The sequence below is a fragment of the Leucoraja erinacea genome, chromosome 25 (genome assembly GCF_028641065.1).
Source record: "Leucoraja erinacea ecotype New England chromosome 25, Leri_hhj_1, whole genome shotgun sequence".
NCBI lineage: Eukaryota > Metazoa > Chordata > Chondrichthyes > Rajiformes > Rajidae > Leucoraja > Leucoraja erinaceus.
In genome coordinates this window covers 20310854-20324909 of record NC_073401.1, presented here as the reverse complement: position 1 = coordinate 20324909, position 14056 = coordinate 20310854, and the positions used below count along the sequence as shown (strand labels likewise).

At 39.2% G+C, this 14056-nt stretch overlaps 1 protein-coding gene across 3 annotated transcripts in view; it reads left to right on the top strand.

Annotated features, from left to right (window-relative positions):
- Window positions 1-14056, top strand: part of cabin1 (calcineurin binding protein 1) — a 218712-nt gene that overhangs the window by 35288 nt on the left and 169368 nt on the right. For all 3 annotated transcript variants that reach the window (XM_055655959.1, XM_055655957.1, XM_055655960.1), the window contains exons 13-20: window positions 800-987; window positions 1690-1839; window positions 2829-3023; window positions 3977-4213; window positions 8468-8618; window positions 9760-9872; window positions 11331-11492; window positions 13285-13491. In XM_055655959.1, coding sequence (XP_055511934.1) covers window positions 800-987; window positions 1690-1839; window positions 2829-3023; window positions 3977-4213; window positions 8468-8618; window positions 9760-9872; window positions 11331-11492; window positions 13285-13491 — 1403 coding nt within the window. The remainder of the gene's footprint in view (window positions 1-799; window positions 988-1689; window positions 1840-2828; window positions 3024-3976; window positions 4214-8467; window positions 8619-9759; window positions 9873-11330; window positions 11493-13284; window positions 13492-14056) is intronic.

The following is a 14056-nucleotide window of genomic DNA, read 5'->3' as shown; positions in this document are numbered from 1 at the left end:
AAGTGACCACCTTATTATTGGTCACTTAATATGCTCTTCCCCACAAAGGGAAATATTATCTTGGCATTATCTCTTCAAAGTTTTAAAGACATCCATAAGGTTGCCCTTTGGCTTTATTTTCTAAAGAAAAGAAATCCAACTGTTCTTCCTTTCTTGCTATTTTCACCCTTTCTTGATATTGGTATTAGCACAACCCCCCCCCCCCTGCTTTACTTTCTATTCCTCTAGCAGTGGATGCTAGTTTTTTTGTGGCCTTACTAATTTGTTGTGTAACTTTTAACAATTGGTGTTTGTACTCTATCCATTTGTTCCTCTATCTCACCTGGGCACACTCTCAAATAAATGAGGAAATTCCCTATTCTTCCTCGCAAAATTACTTGCATTTATCTACATTATATTTAATTTCCCAATTATTTGTCTATTGGAGGTGGTGCTGCATATCCTAAAACGTATGAATTAGATAAGTCTCCTGGGGCTGATCGGGTATATACGACGACACCGTGGGAACTGAGAGAAGAAATTGCAGAAGCCCTGGTTGAGATTGGTGAATCATCATTAGATATGGGCGATGTGCTGGTAGACTGGAGGGTGGCAAATATTGTGCCGATATTGTGTTGATAAGAAAGGTTTAGAGTGATATTGGGGAGGTGCAGGGTGATGGGACTAGTTTGTATGGGGCATCTTGGTATGGGGGCATCTTGTAAGCGGCATGGGGGAGTTGGGCCTAAGGGGCTGTTTTTGTGTGGTATGACTCGATGATTTTTTGTTTTACCATGTGTTTGTTGTTTTTTTACTCCAGTTTCTCCTCGGAAATGTACCTCCAGTAACACAGCTGCACAGCTGGGGCCTGATTTTCCGGGAAGCCATTATTTGGGGGACCTGATTCAACTGGCCTTCACTTCCTCCCAGAGGGATCTGTTTGAGAATGACTGGCTAGTTTTTGTTGTTCAAGTATACTGGTTGAAAGCTAGATTCATGGCATTGCAGGTTTGTGTTTTATGGTTTAAACTCACTACTTGCATGGTGAGTTCAGTAATACTAGTTTTCTAATTCTCAGCTCATGATAAAGGCAAATTAATTCTTTCAATTGATCCAGGTTCACTTTGAAAATTCCATTAAAATGAGGGAAAGTGGGTAACGCTGTCTCGACTGCTGCCAGATCCATTACCTTCTCTTTATTGAATGTGGGCTGTCTGAGACCAGAGGTTGCCAATCTTGGTACAAAAAAGGAGATGAAAAGCAAAATTCTTCTTTTAGTCAGAGAGACCTCTCTGCCTCCCTTAGCTCAGGAAGAGTGCTGTAAAAAGATGGTATCTTGCAGTTCAGGCAGCTCCCCTTTTGTTGGTGACTTGCCTGAATCTTGAGAAAACCACAGTGGCTGTAATAATTAAATCTGTTTCCTAGCATCCTATTGTCTTTATTCTTGGAACACAAATTTAAAAGATTTGATTATTATATAATATTTAATATATACTGACCAAATGCAGCTTTTTTTTTTTGCCCTGCTAGATCAGATGTTGTGTAGAACAGGAATAATGCATACAGTGACCCTGTCAATAATTGTAATAATGTCAACTTGTGAGCAGTCTTGTATCATGAAGTTGTTCATGAAGGAAACTGTTTTTGTGTTAAAATGCTTGACTAAGATTCAAACCCATGAATTTGATGTTTCAATGTATTTGTTCACAGGGTGATATGGAACAAGCTCTGGAGAGCTATGATATCTGCACTAGTTTGTTTTGCAGTTCCATGGGGATTAAGGTTGGCAGCAGGAATGGTGATAGTTTTACTATCAGACTGCCGAATTTACATGTGGATTCTGCTATATCGTTGGAAGAGGTACAAAGCTTTACTTACTGTACTGAAAATATTGTGTAACAAAAGCAGAAGTGTCAACTGTAATTCACCAATGTTTAGTCCCTAATGGACTCAATTGCACTGAAAACCACAGACAAAGCCAGAAACCTTGGTGTAGTTGTGGACTCGGATTTGAATTTTACAAGCCATATAAAGACCATTACCAGATCTGCCTATTACCATCTAAAAAATATTGCAAGAATCAAGGGATTTCTGTCCAAAGAAGACACTGAAAAACTTGTTCATGCATATATTTTTAGTAGGTTAGATTATTGTAATGGCATCTTTACAGGTCTCAATAAAAAATCAATTAAACAATTGCAGCTTATCCAAAATGCCGCTGCCAGAGTCTTGACCAACACCAAGAAAATGGACCACATTACACCTGTCCTTAAATCTTTGCACTGGCTCCCTGTGTGTAAGAGGATAGATTTTAAAATTCTGTTACTGACCTACAAGGCACTGAATGGTCTAGGTCCAAAATACATCTCTGACCTACTTGTTGTATATGAGGCGCCTAGACTCCTCAGGTCTTCAGGGACAGGTTTACTCTGTGTTCCCAGGGTCAGAACTAAAAAGGCTGAAGCAGCATTCAGTTTTTATGCTCCACACCTGTGGAACAAGCTCCCTGAACACCTGAGGTGTGCACAGACTGTAAGCGCATTTAAATCAGGCCTAAAAACACTGTTGTTTACTATAGCTTGTCCATAACCCGACATGCAGGTAATCTTAACCGTCTAATTTTAACCCTTTTATGTGCTTTTTAAAAATGTTTTATTGTTGCATTGACGTTGTTTTATTATTCATACATTTGTCGTATTGCTTATTTTGCAATTTTTAATTATTGACTTTTATTTTTCCTTTCCTGTAAAGCACCTTGAAGTGCTGTTTGCACGAATGGTGCTATACAAATAAACTTGTCTTGCCTTGCCTTGCCTTACATTCTATTCTTTTCCTTCTGTCCATACCAGATTGATAAAAAACTCAAGTCACTTGAGAGATGCCAGAGTCTTGAGGAGGTTCAACGACTGTATGAGATGGGTGAATATGATCAGGTTGTGAAGCTGTTGCGACCCACATTGTCCCTTGGTGCAATTGGCCGAACAAAGCCTCTCGAATTTGTTACCTCCATCCCTGAGCGACCTGCTCAGCTCCTCCTGCTGCAGGTAATTCAGATACGTCACATTAACAATTTTGGATTTTAGGTGGCACTACAGAGGCCATTGCTCAATAAACAGGAAGTGCTAAATATCGTTTGACTATAAAAATGATTTACTTTGCGAATCAATGGGATTGCTCCTTGAATGCTTAAAGGTGGCTTGTATCTTGTCTACTCTTCCCACCCTATATACTACAAGTCTGTGCATGATTGCCATCAGTTGGTTTAATTGGCTGAAGTAACATAAAGATTGCTTGTTAGGAATAGATTGGATCAATCCTTATCAGAGAAATTGACCATTTTGAGTCATGTGCAGTGGATTTCCATATATGAAAATCCTGAGCAAGCTATAACTTTGAGTCAACGTGTTGCAATTCGCGTTTATTGTTGATTTCGGGGCTGATACTGTGGCATACATTTTTTTTAAAGCTTGCCTTGGATATAAATAACGTTGTTGTGGATTTAAAAAGGGGAAACATAATGGCGCAGTGCCAGAGACACGGATTCAATGTTAGGACATCCTCCCTGCCACCATGTTGGTTTTCTCCAGGTGCTCTTGTTTCCTCTCACATCTCAAACATGTGTGGGATTGTAGGTTGATTGGCCTAAGTAAATTGCCCATACTGTGTAGAGAGGGGATGAGAAAGTGGGATAACAGAGCTGCTGAATCTCTGAAATAGACTAAACTAATGAGTGTTACAAATAGATGAAAAGTCGTGATATAAACATAAAAACATGGAAGAGTTCTAAAAATTAAATAATGTGCAGATGTACTAATACCTTTTAACCAAATAGCGTACAAATCCTATAACAGTGTAAATTAACTCCTTGTATTTGTATTAGCTGTGGAGTAACAATTCAATTTAGAAAGCTTTGTTTGTTCTGTTTCTGCTTACACCACTGCTTCCCAAGTAACTTCCTCAGTTTGGTGAATGGCTTCCTGCTCTAATTTTTTGTCAGGACTCATTATTAAAGATGAAAGATTACAGACAGTGCTTGGAGTGTTCTGAAGTTGCCCTAAATGAAGCCATTCTACAGATGAACAATGTATCATCTTCATCCTCAAAGGAAGAGTGGGTTTCAACAGTGACTCAGCTGTTGACTGGGATTGACTACTCTTTGTCTGGTGATAGCAGTATCCTGGAGGAACAATCCATGAACCCGTGTTTTGTCAGATTTGCCAACAATCTCATTCAGGTAAGAAGAGCCTATTGTTTAGTGCAACGTATCCATTTTAATTGCAGTCAATTATTATTTGCTTCTTTGTCGTTTGCTTGCATTCATCCAAAAGTAATCTGGTTCAACTGCATATTTAAGATCACCTTTCCTACACTATTACCTCCTTATGGTATCCATTTGGTTTGTTATATTCTGTTTCATTGGAATAATGGCTCAACATTGTGATACTTGTATTCTTGTCCATTTGTAAAGGGCCTGTCCCACTGTACGAGATAATTCAAGAGCTCTCCCGAGTTTAAAAAAAAAAAAAAAAAAGCTTGTGGTAAGTACGTAGAATGTACATTGCGGGTACGTCGGAGCTCGGGACGTCTCTTAGCAGCTCGTAACGCTAACGGCAGGTACTCTGGGAAACGTGGTAAGCTCGTGAAGATTTTGCAACATGTTGAAAAATGTCCACGAAAGCCCCGAGTACCTACGAGCGGCTATTACCGTAATTCTCCGAGTTCGAATCGGGGATACCTCGGGAGAACTCTTGAATTACCTCGTACAGTGGGACGGGCCCTGAAAAGAAAAGAAAACCAGAAAGGTTGACATTGTATATTTGGAATTGGTTAGGTAAGTTCATCCAACTCTAATGCATCTGTCTTGGGTGCCACCAAGAATTTTCACTCTCTCTGTGTGTCTCTCTCCACATATGTTGCATCAGCTGCTATTTTTTGCCAATTTCTGGGTTATTAGCTATTATTCAACTTAAAGTCTATCTTTGTGCAGATATGCCTTTACACGGGCTGGGGCGGGGGAGGGGTACACGGGTGACTTTTCATTTATTTACTTAATTATTTCCCTGCACTGATCCTCTACATCTCGACTGACTTCTTGTCCAAAAATCCGTCAAATTCTAATGAGTTTAGAAGTACAGCACAGAAGCTTCAGCCCTTCAAGTCCGCGCCGACCAACGATCACACTGTGAATCTTGAATCGCTGAGAATCGATAGACCTGTGTAGTGAATTCCGAAGATTCATTCCTCCTGTGGGTGAATTTTTTTGTCCTTTGGTCCTGAATGCCTAACCCCTTATTTTGATCTGTAACCATACTTTCTAAACATCCCAGGCAGAAGAAATATCTATGCAATTGTACATTTCAGTGAGATCACATGTCCTAAACTACAGAGAAAAAAAGTCAACCCTGCATAAAGTCATAAAGCATGGAAACGGGCCCTTTAGCCCAACTCATCCATACCGACCCAGATGGCCATTCCAAGCTAACCCCATTTCCCTGCGTTCGGCCCATATTCCTCTAAACCTCTGATATCCATGTAACGGTCTAATTGTCTTTTAAATGCTGTGATAGTACGTGTCACAAATTCTACCTGCTCTGGCAGCTTGTTCCATAAATAAACTATCCTCTGAGTGGAAAACATTGCCCTTCAGTTTGTATTAAATCTTGCCCCTCACACCATAAATATAAGCCTCTTGTGTTTCATTCCCCTACCTTGCATAAAAGACTGACATTCACCCTATCTATTCCTCTCTTGAAATACACTCCATTCCAAACTCTCCCAATAGCTTGGTAAGTCCAATGCTCCCCAGGGCCCTACCATTCACTGTGAAGGTCCTGACATGATTTGACTTCCCAAAATGCAACACTTTGCACTTGTCTCCATTATTCTCCATTAGCCATTCCTCAGTCCACTTGCCCAGCTGATCAAGATCCCGCTGTAAATTTTGATAACCAACTTCACTCTCAATGATAGCACCCACTTTAATCTGACCTGCAAACTTACTAATCATGCCTTGTACATTCTCATCCAAATCATTGATATAACCACAAACAGAAATGGGCCCAGCTGATACCTGAGGCACATCACTAGTCACAGGCCTCCAGTCTGAAAAACACCCTTGCAGCACCAATGGTAGGATAGGTTATTGATCTACACCCAAAGACTACTCATCTCCATATGCTAATTATTGTGAAATTTGTAAACTTCCAAATCGTATACATTTTCATTCACATCCATATCATTAATGTTTATGCGAGGTTCCAGTACTATCTCTCTTATCAATACTGGACACAAAATGCTGGAGTAACTCATTGGGTCAGATAGCATCTCAGGAGAAAATAGATGGGTGACGTTTCGAGTCATGTCAAGTCTAAAGAAGGGTCTTGACTCAAAATATCACCTATCTATTTTCTCCAGAGATGGTATCTGACCCACAGAGTAACTCCAGCATTTTGTGTCTATCTTTGGTATCGACTGGGATCTGCAGTTCCTTTTTATTGCCTCTATCATTACTCTCAGACTCCTTTCACCAATCCAAATTTTGGTTCCAAATTCTCTGGATTTTATGGGCTTTCAACTTTTGGACAATGTCACATACTGTACGTTGTCAAAGGGCTGAAGGTCATGTAGACCAGATCAGCTCCACTACCTTCATTGACACACTTAGTTACTTCTCTAATTCAATCAAATTAGTCAGGAAGAATCTCCAAACAAGGCTAGACTTCTACCTTTTATTAATCCCTGCTACTCGAAGTGCAGATTAATTTTGTCCCTTTTTTCCAAGTAATTTCCCTGCCATTGGTGTTAAATTTGCTGCCGATAATCACCTCTTATCCCTATTGCCCTTCCCAAATGAAGGTGTGATTTTTATTCTTCCCGTCACCTGACACCTCGCCTGTGGCTAACGATGACTACAAAACCGGTAATGGTGAAACAATCTCCTCTATTTGCTCCCTTAGCTGTATGGAACATGTCTCATCAGGTTCTGGGGTTCATCCACCTTAAACCACTCTTAGGTATCTCACACCACTTCCCTTTTGACCATGATTTGTTCTTTCAATTTCACCACCCTCCCTCTCTGAATTCTCCAACACAATGTCCTGCTCTGTAATGAATACCAAGTGCTCATTTACCACATCACCTGCATTTTCACTGTGACCAGAACTTTACAGGAACCCAAGGAAGCTCAGTAAAGAAGTAAAAGGAGAGCACCACCTTCCAAATTACCTGCATTCACACCAATCAAGAAACACCTGCCTCACTTGAGCCAGAATCTGTGAGTCCCAAACTGATCTCATCATCACTTCACAACACATAGAATTGGAGTGGAAGCAATTCATCCACAGTACTGAGGGGATGATTGAGAAATTAAGCTTCTGTTCAAATTATGTTACTTTAGTTTAACAATGTTGTCTCTATTTAATAGTGTGTCTGCTCCATCTTTGTTCTCTAATCTTTCCAAATATGCTGTGATCTAGAATATTGTTGAAAGTTCAGTATTCTTAAGCGTTTCAGTACGTCCTAATGCATCGAGTTGCTTTGCACAGTTATTGCCGCTATTTTATTTTGTAGAAAATGGAGAATAAGCCTATTTTACCAGATGTTGCATCTATTTTAGTCCTATCAGATTTCTTGAGATTTGTACTTGTTCCTGAAATGTTTGTTAATCCACAGACCATTGTGAGATCTTTACCCTCATCTTTCATTTTCAGACTTAATGTTATATTTGCCAACGACCTATAGCCCTTAGAAAGATTTACCCATTTTAAAACCTTCTGGTTTCCAGATTATAATTTCTGCCTGGATATTTTTCCTCGTTTGATCTGGGTGGATCTTGTCCCAGAGACGGTTTCTTCCTGTCTGGTGCTTGTATATCGTGGAACCATCCTTTTCCAATTGGCTCTTTTAGCCATGGAATGCTTCTTGATATCCCTATTCTCTACAAATGTTATGATTGCAACGTATGAGGTCCATTTTTCTTTAACAATTGTTTGACAATTTTCCTGTGCAGTGAAGTGGTATATTTTGCCACATTAAATGCACTACATAAATGAAAATTATTGTTGTTGATGTTGTTTTAGTGGAATGATGATCATTCCACTAAAAAGGAAATCAATTACATCATTCATTTTGGTGAAAGGATAAAGGCCAGTGTTAATTTGAGATATGAGTGAAGTGTTAATTACTCATCCTTCTGTGTAATCTAGCCAAGTTACAGATCAGTGGCCATTGTGATTGCTGATCCATGTTGGCTTCTACAAGATCTGGATTATTAGCATTAGTTATTTGTCCCTTTATTGTTGACTGCTGCACTACACTAAAAGCACGTTATTGGTGGAGGTTGATGCAGCTATATGAGGTCTTAGATTATCAACTGCATGTTGTTTTTGGCTCTTGCGGGTTCACCATAGAAGTGAACACCAATCCATGGTGGTATGATTGTGCACTGCGGAAGTGATGAATATTAACCGGAGTTTGTGTACTGTTGTAGATAATTGACAACAGCATGGGGATATCAGAAGATGCCAAAGAACCCCATGTGTCATCAGTGCTGCCTTGGATAACCCTCTACAGAATCATAAAACATGAGGAGGAGGAGTTTGACACACTTCGCCGTCAACACTGTAAGAGTGAAGACTCAGGTTAGTATTACTGCCTGAACTTGAGTATAAATCAACTACCTCTTGTAGGGTTTATACATACTAGTAATTTCAATTGCTTTACTGTTTGAAAAATATATACTTTATATACCTGTACAACAATTTGTAACTTTATAGTCAAAGCTGTTTTAAGATCCATTAGCCTTTTTGTAGTATATTTTGTACAGTCCACTCATGTTTTTTGATTACTTCAAGGTCCCTTACACTTACCACCATCTCCAGAGTTCCCAGTTTTCATTATATACAATGTACTTGTGATGTATTTTATGTAGCTGTAAAGTCGATGCCTCGCTCCTCGTGCTTGAAACCTTGAGTAAGTAGGAAGCAGTGGGTTGGGCCATATGGGACAGAATTGTGAGAGGTTAGAGCATTCTAGTAATTTTATTTGGAGCTATCAGAGGATTTTGAAAGCACACTTGTTGAAATTTAAGCTTGTTTATGGGGGTGGAGGTATCCTTACAGTTTAAAGGATACAGGGTTTGACATTCAACTTGGGCTTTGTTAAGACATTGAAGTTGTGAGCGTATTTACAGGGCATAAGATATCCTGAATTATTTGGGTGGGTGGCGGAAGGGTATTATGGTGATGCAAAAAAGATATTAGGCATTTATTATGTTGTCACATTACTTTTGTTATTGGGGAGCAATAGGTTTCTGGAGATAGAGTTCATAATCCCAAATATCTGAATTGTTTTTGTTTTGTGAGGAATTATTCACCTTTTCCTGTTCTGCAGCTACATTATTAAGATAACATGAATGTGCTCCAATATCTCAAGTAGACATTTTCCATCTAGAAGTACAGTCAAGAGTATGTTCACAGTACAGCTAAGGCCAATCAATTGAATTCCTCTGCACATGGCAGACCTGGTAATATTAGCGGTCTTCCTTCTATGAAGGACATTAGTGCAAGAGGTGTTGTTATTGATTCTAAAATGTTAGTTTAATTTATCTGCATGTTAGGATTGAAAGACTTGAATATGAGCCAATGGTGCAAAATTAGCTGCTAGTTCTGTTCTTCAGCCACTGTTTTGTTACCCATATATGCTTGTTGCTTTATTTCATAGTAAGGAATGCATTTCTCCAATTCTCTTGTTTATATTATTTTAAAAGTGAATTTTTTGTAGACCCTGAAACTCCAATGCTGCCTTCCTCTCTAATGCTACTGAACACAGCACATGAATATCTGGGACGACGATCCTGGTGTTGTAATTCTGATGGAGCATTGCTTAAATTCTACGTAAGTAGCGTGACTGAGATTATGAAATGCAAATGTGCAACATCATCCCTCCCATAACTGGTTCTACCTATTACATACCAGCCTCTGTCCCGTCCCCCTTCCCCACTTGGCTTGATCTTCCATCAAAACACCCCCCACTCTGCCTCCTTGTCCCACCTATTACCTATCAGCCTCTGTCTTACTCCTCCCTCTCACTTCTATACACTAGTTACCTGCTTGCTACACACTCAATCCTGATACAGGGTCTCATCCTGAAACATCGACCATCCCTTTGTCTCTACAGGGGCTGCTCGACTCATTGAGTTCTTCTAGCAGTTTACTTTTTGGTCCAGATTCCATGATTGCAGTCACTTGTGCCTATGGTCATAAGTACTACTCAATTACTAAAATATTTGAAGGAAAAAAAATCACTATAAATTATATCCTAGGATGAAATTACTTCATCCAGAGAATGTGGAACTGCAAAATGTAGATGGGACCCTGTATCAGATTATTGTAACGGTCTCCTTGCAGGTCTTCCGAAAAAAACTGTCAGGCAGCTACAGCTTGTTCAGAACGCTGTTGCTAGAGTTCTAACAAAGACCAAAAAATTTGAACGCATTTCACCAATTCTTAAATCCTTACATTGGCTCCCTGTATGTCAGAGAATTGATTTCAAAATCCTGCTGCTCACCTATAAATCACGACATGGTTTAGGACCAAAGTATATCACTGACATGCTTCCACTATATAAGCCTTCTAGACCCCTAAGATCTTCTGAAACCAATCTGTTAGTGATTCCCAGAGTAAATACAAAACATGGGAAAGCAGGATTTAGTTAATATGCAACAAATAGCTGGAATAAACTTCCTGAAGATTTAAGACTTGCCTCAACTTTGACCACTTTTAAAACAAGACTGAAAACTTTTATGTTTACTTTAGCTTTCAGCTAAATCTTAACTACATTGCACCTTTTACTTTTGCACTTTTTATAATGCATTTTTAATTTTGCTTTTCTTTTAATTCTTCTATTTTATTTCATTTTATTATTTCATTTTATTGTATGACATGTTTTTATGTGAAGCACTTTGAGTCTGCCTCGTGTATGAAATGTGCTATATAAATAAAGTTGCCTTGCCTTTAAACTGCGAAATTTGAAATGCACTTAAGGGAAACGTGGATTAGCACACGATGAAGAAAGGGTTACGACACGCTGAAAGGATTTAATTAAGTAGACTGGGAACATGAACTTTAGTCAAATGGCCTGTTTCTCCACTGCACAGCCAACTATGTTGTTTTGAAAACTTCATGGAATAAATTGATATGTCTGAAGAAGGGTCTCGACCTGAAACGTCACCCATTCCCACTCTCCAGAGATGCTGTCTGTTCCGCTGAGTTACTCCAGCTTTTTTTTTTGTCTATCTTCGGTTTAAACCAGCATCTCCAGTTCCTTCTTACACAATATGTCTTCCTCAACAGGTTCGAGTTCTTCAGAAGGAGTTGACTGCCTCAAGAGCTGAAGATGCTCACCCCTTCAAAGAGGAACTTGAAACTGCACTTGAGCAATGCTTTTACTGTCTCTATGCCTATCCTAGTAAGAAAAGTAAAGCAAGATATCTGGAGGAACATTCGGCTCAGCAGGCATGTACCTATGTATGCACTCTATGTGACAAGCTAGACAACATGGGATACTTTGTGGTATAGAAGTAGGCACAAAAAACTTTATACGTATTTGTGAAATGAATCCACTGTGTTTAGACTAACCTTAACCAACTTAAAACCAATTCTGCTCTCTGTGAATGCTGGTTTCTGCCTCCCATTGTGACATATTTATTTGCTCCTGGTCTGTCCTTTAGGATTCAATGTGTTGTTTGGTACAATTAATTGAAGAGAGAATATTTGTTGAGGCTGCATTTAAAAGTTGCTTTGGAAATATGAACACAAATGATTTTTTGGTAGAACGAACACGGAATTAATGGAAGAGTGAAGTAGTATTGAAACTGATTTCTGGATTGCATAAAGTATTTAAATTTTACCCAATCCATTCCATATATTTGTGCTTGTTTCTCTTCTTCAAACTTCATGTTTCTGGATGTAGACAAAAGTGCTGGAGAAACTCAGCGGGTGCAACAGCATCTATGGAGCGAAGGAAATAGGCAACGTTTCGGGCCGAAACCCTTCTTCAGACTGAGAATGTGGACTGAGAAACCCTTCTTCAGACTCATGTTTCTGGATGTTTGTTAATGCTGTTGCCTTATTGGTGGATAAATTCTAAATCAGAACATGGCAAGCTATAACTTGAAAATTGACACAAAATGCTGGAGTAACTCAGTGGGTCAGGCAGCATCTCTGGAGAAAAGGAATAGGTGAAGTTTCAGGTTGACAACCTTCTTCAGACTGAGAGGCCCTTCAGTGTAAACCAGCATTTGAAGTTCGTTCCTACAAATTATGACTTGAAATATCTTAAATTTCGTGGAAACACGGATTTAAGTTTGACGTGCCCTCCGCCCCTAGGCACCATGATGTGCATTGATAGAATAAGTTTAGAGATCTGGTATACATATATGTTAGTTCCTTCACACTTTGAAACATTCATACTGGTTTATGGGGTAATAATGAAAATGAAGCAATTGGCATTCATTGTTGTTACTCTGTGGGTAACAATGTCAGCTTTGTGATTTTATTTTGGGCATGTGTAGCTTTAATACTGCCAGTGATTTATTGTATTCTCCACTATAATTAAGGGAAATGAGTAAAGCTGGCTAAAAGCTGAGTAAAATTTCGGACATTTACAAAGTAGTTCTGCTACAAAATACTCAGAAAATCTTAGCCTTGGCTGCAAGAGATCTATTTTGAAATGTTGATAATCCACTAAGCCCTAGTTGCTGCTTAAAGAAAAAGATTTACCCAAAAAACATTGAATGTTTGGTCGGTATTACGATCTATTCATGGATGTTTCAGTTTTAAATATTTCAAAACTCTTGTATTTTATCATATTTGGAATTTCGGTTTCTTCCTAAATCATATATATATTCTGATCTTTGTTTAGCATGTTTATAAAGTTAATGAAAGATTGTTTGTATGTTGACTCTGAATGATCTTTAATGTGATTGACTGTTGAGTCAACCTTGATGACATTGAATCCTGGGACTCACTTTGATCAGAGGCCCAATGGCATCGCTTGTTGGAATAGGTGATGATGTTGCGTATCGTTGTGGTGAACTTTCTTCGAACTCAGCAAGGACTATTGTTTTGGCATTGATTGTAAATTCTGGGCTATTAATTTATTTTGTGTTGCCCAAAGGAAATATTTAAAAGATTTCTATGAAAGCTAATTCCTTCTGTTTTACTTACTTCCTGGCGGCTGTTCTATGAACTAAAAACAGTGGCTCAATGTAAGTCATTGGGTTTTTTTCTGCTGTTTTAACTACAGGTTGAGCTGGGCTGGAATGACGCAGAATTTATGTTTGACTATTTCAAACCTAAGAATTGCCCAGAATTCGACAGTTACAAGACCAGCACTGTGTCTGCAGATTTGGCAAATCTCTTGAAGAAGATTGCTGCGATAGATCGTGACGAAGATAATGTACCTCTTTCGATGGAGAGTGTTACAGCATATATTGAAGGCTCCGTTGACACGGTAATGTTAATAGCACTGTGGAGGAACTGTCAAATGTATGAATTAAGGGCGTGTCCCACTTGCCGATTTTGCTGGCGTCATATCAGTGTCGCCAAAAGATTTTGAACATTTCAAAATCCAGCGGCGACAAAAAAGTGGTTGCAACACCGTGAAAAAATACCGTGCGTCGAACGTCATCACACCGCGTCATACGTCATCACGCTGTGTATTTTTCGGTGACATGATACGTCAGTCAATGATGCCGGCAGTCGCCGAAAAAATCGCCAAGTAGTACAGGCCCTTTAGGAGCAGGAATAGATGACTTGGACCTAGAGCCTGCTCTGCCAGTCTGTGAGATGGTTGCTATCTTAACTTTCCTGCCTGATTCCCATGAACACTTCCACAAGTGTCTGAAGATCTTTTGGACTTGAAAATAATGACAACATCCACAGCTCCCTGGGGCAGCTAATGCTAAAGATTTATACTCATCCAAGAGAATAAATTGTTCTTCAACTCTTTTTAAATGGGTGTCCAAATTATCCTAATTCCCCGATGGGTAACATCCTCACATCAACCACTGTCAAGC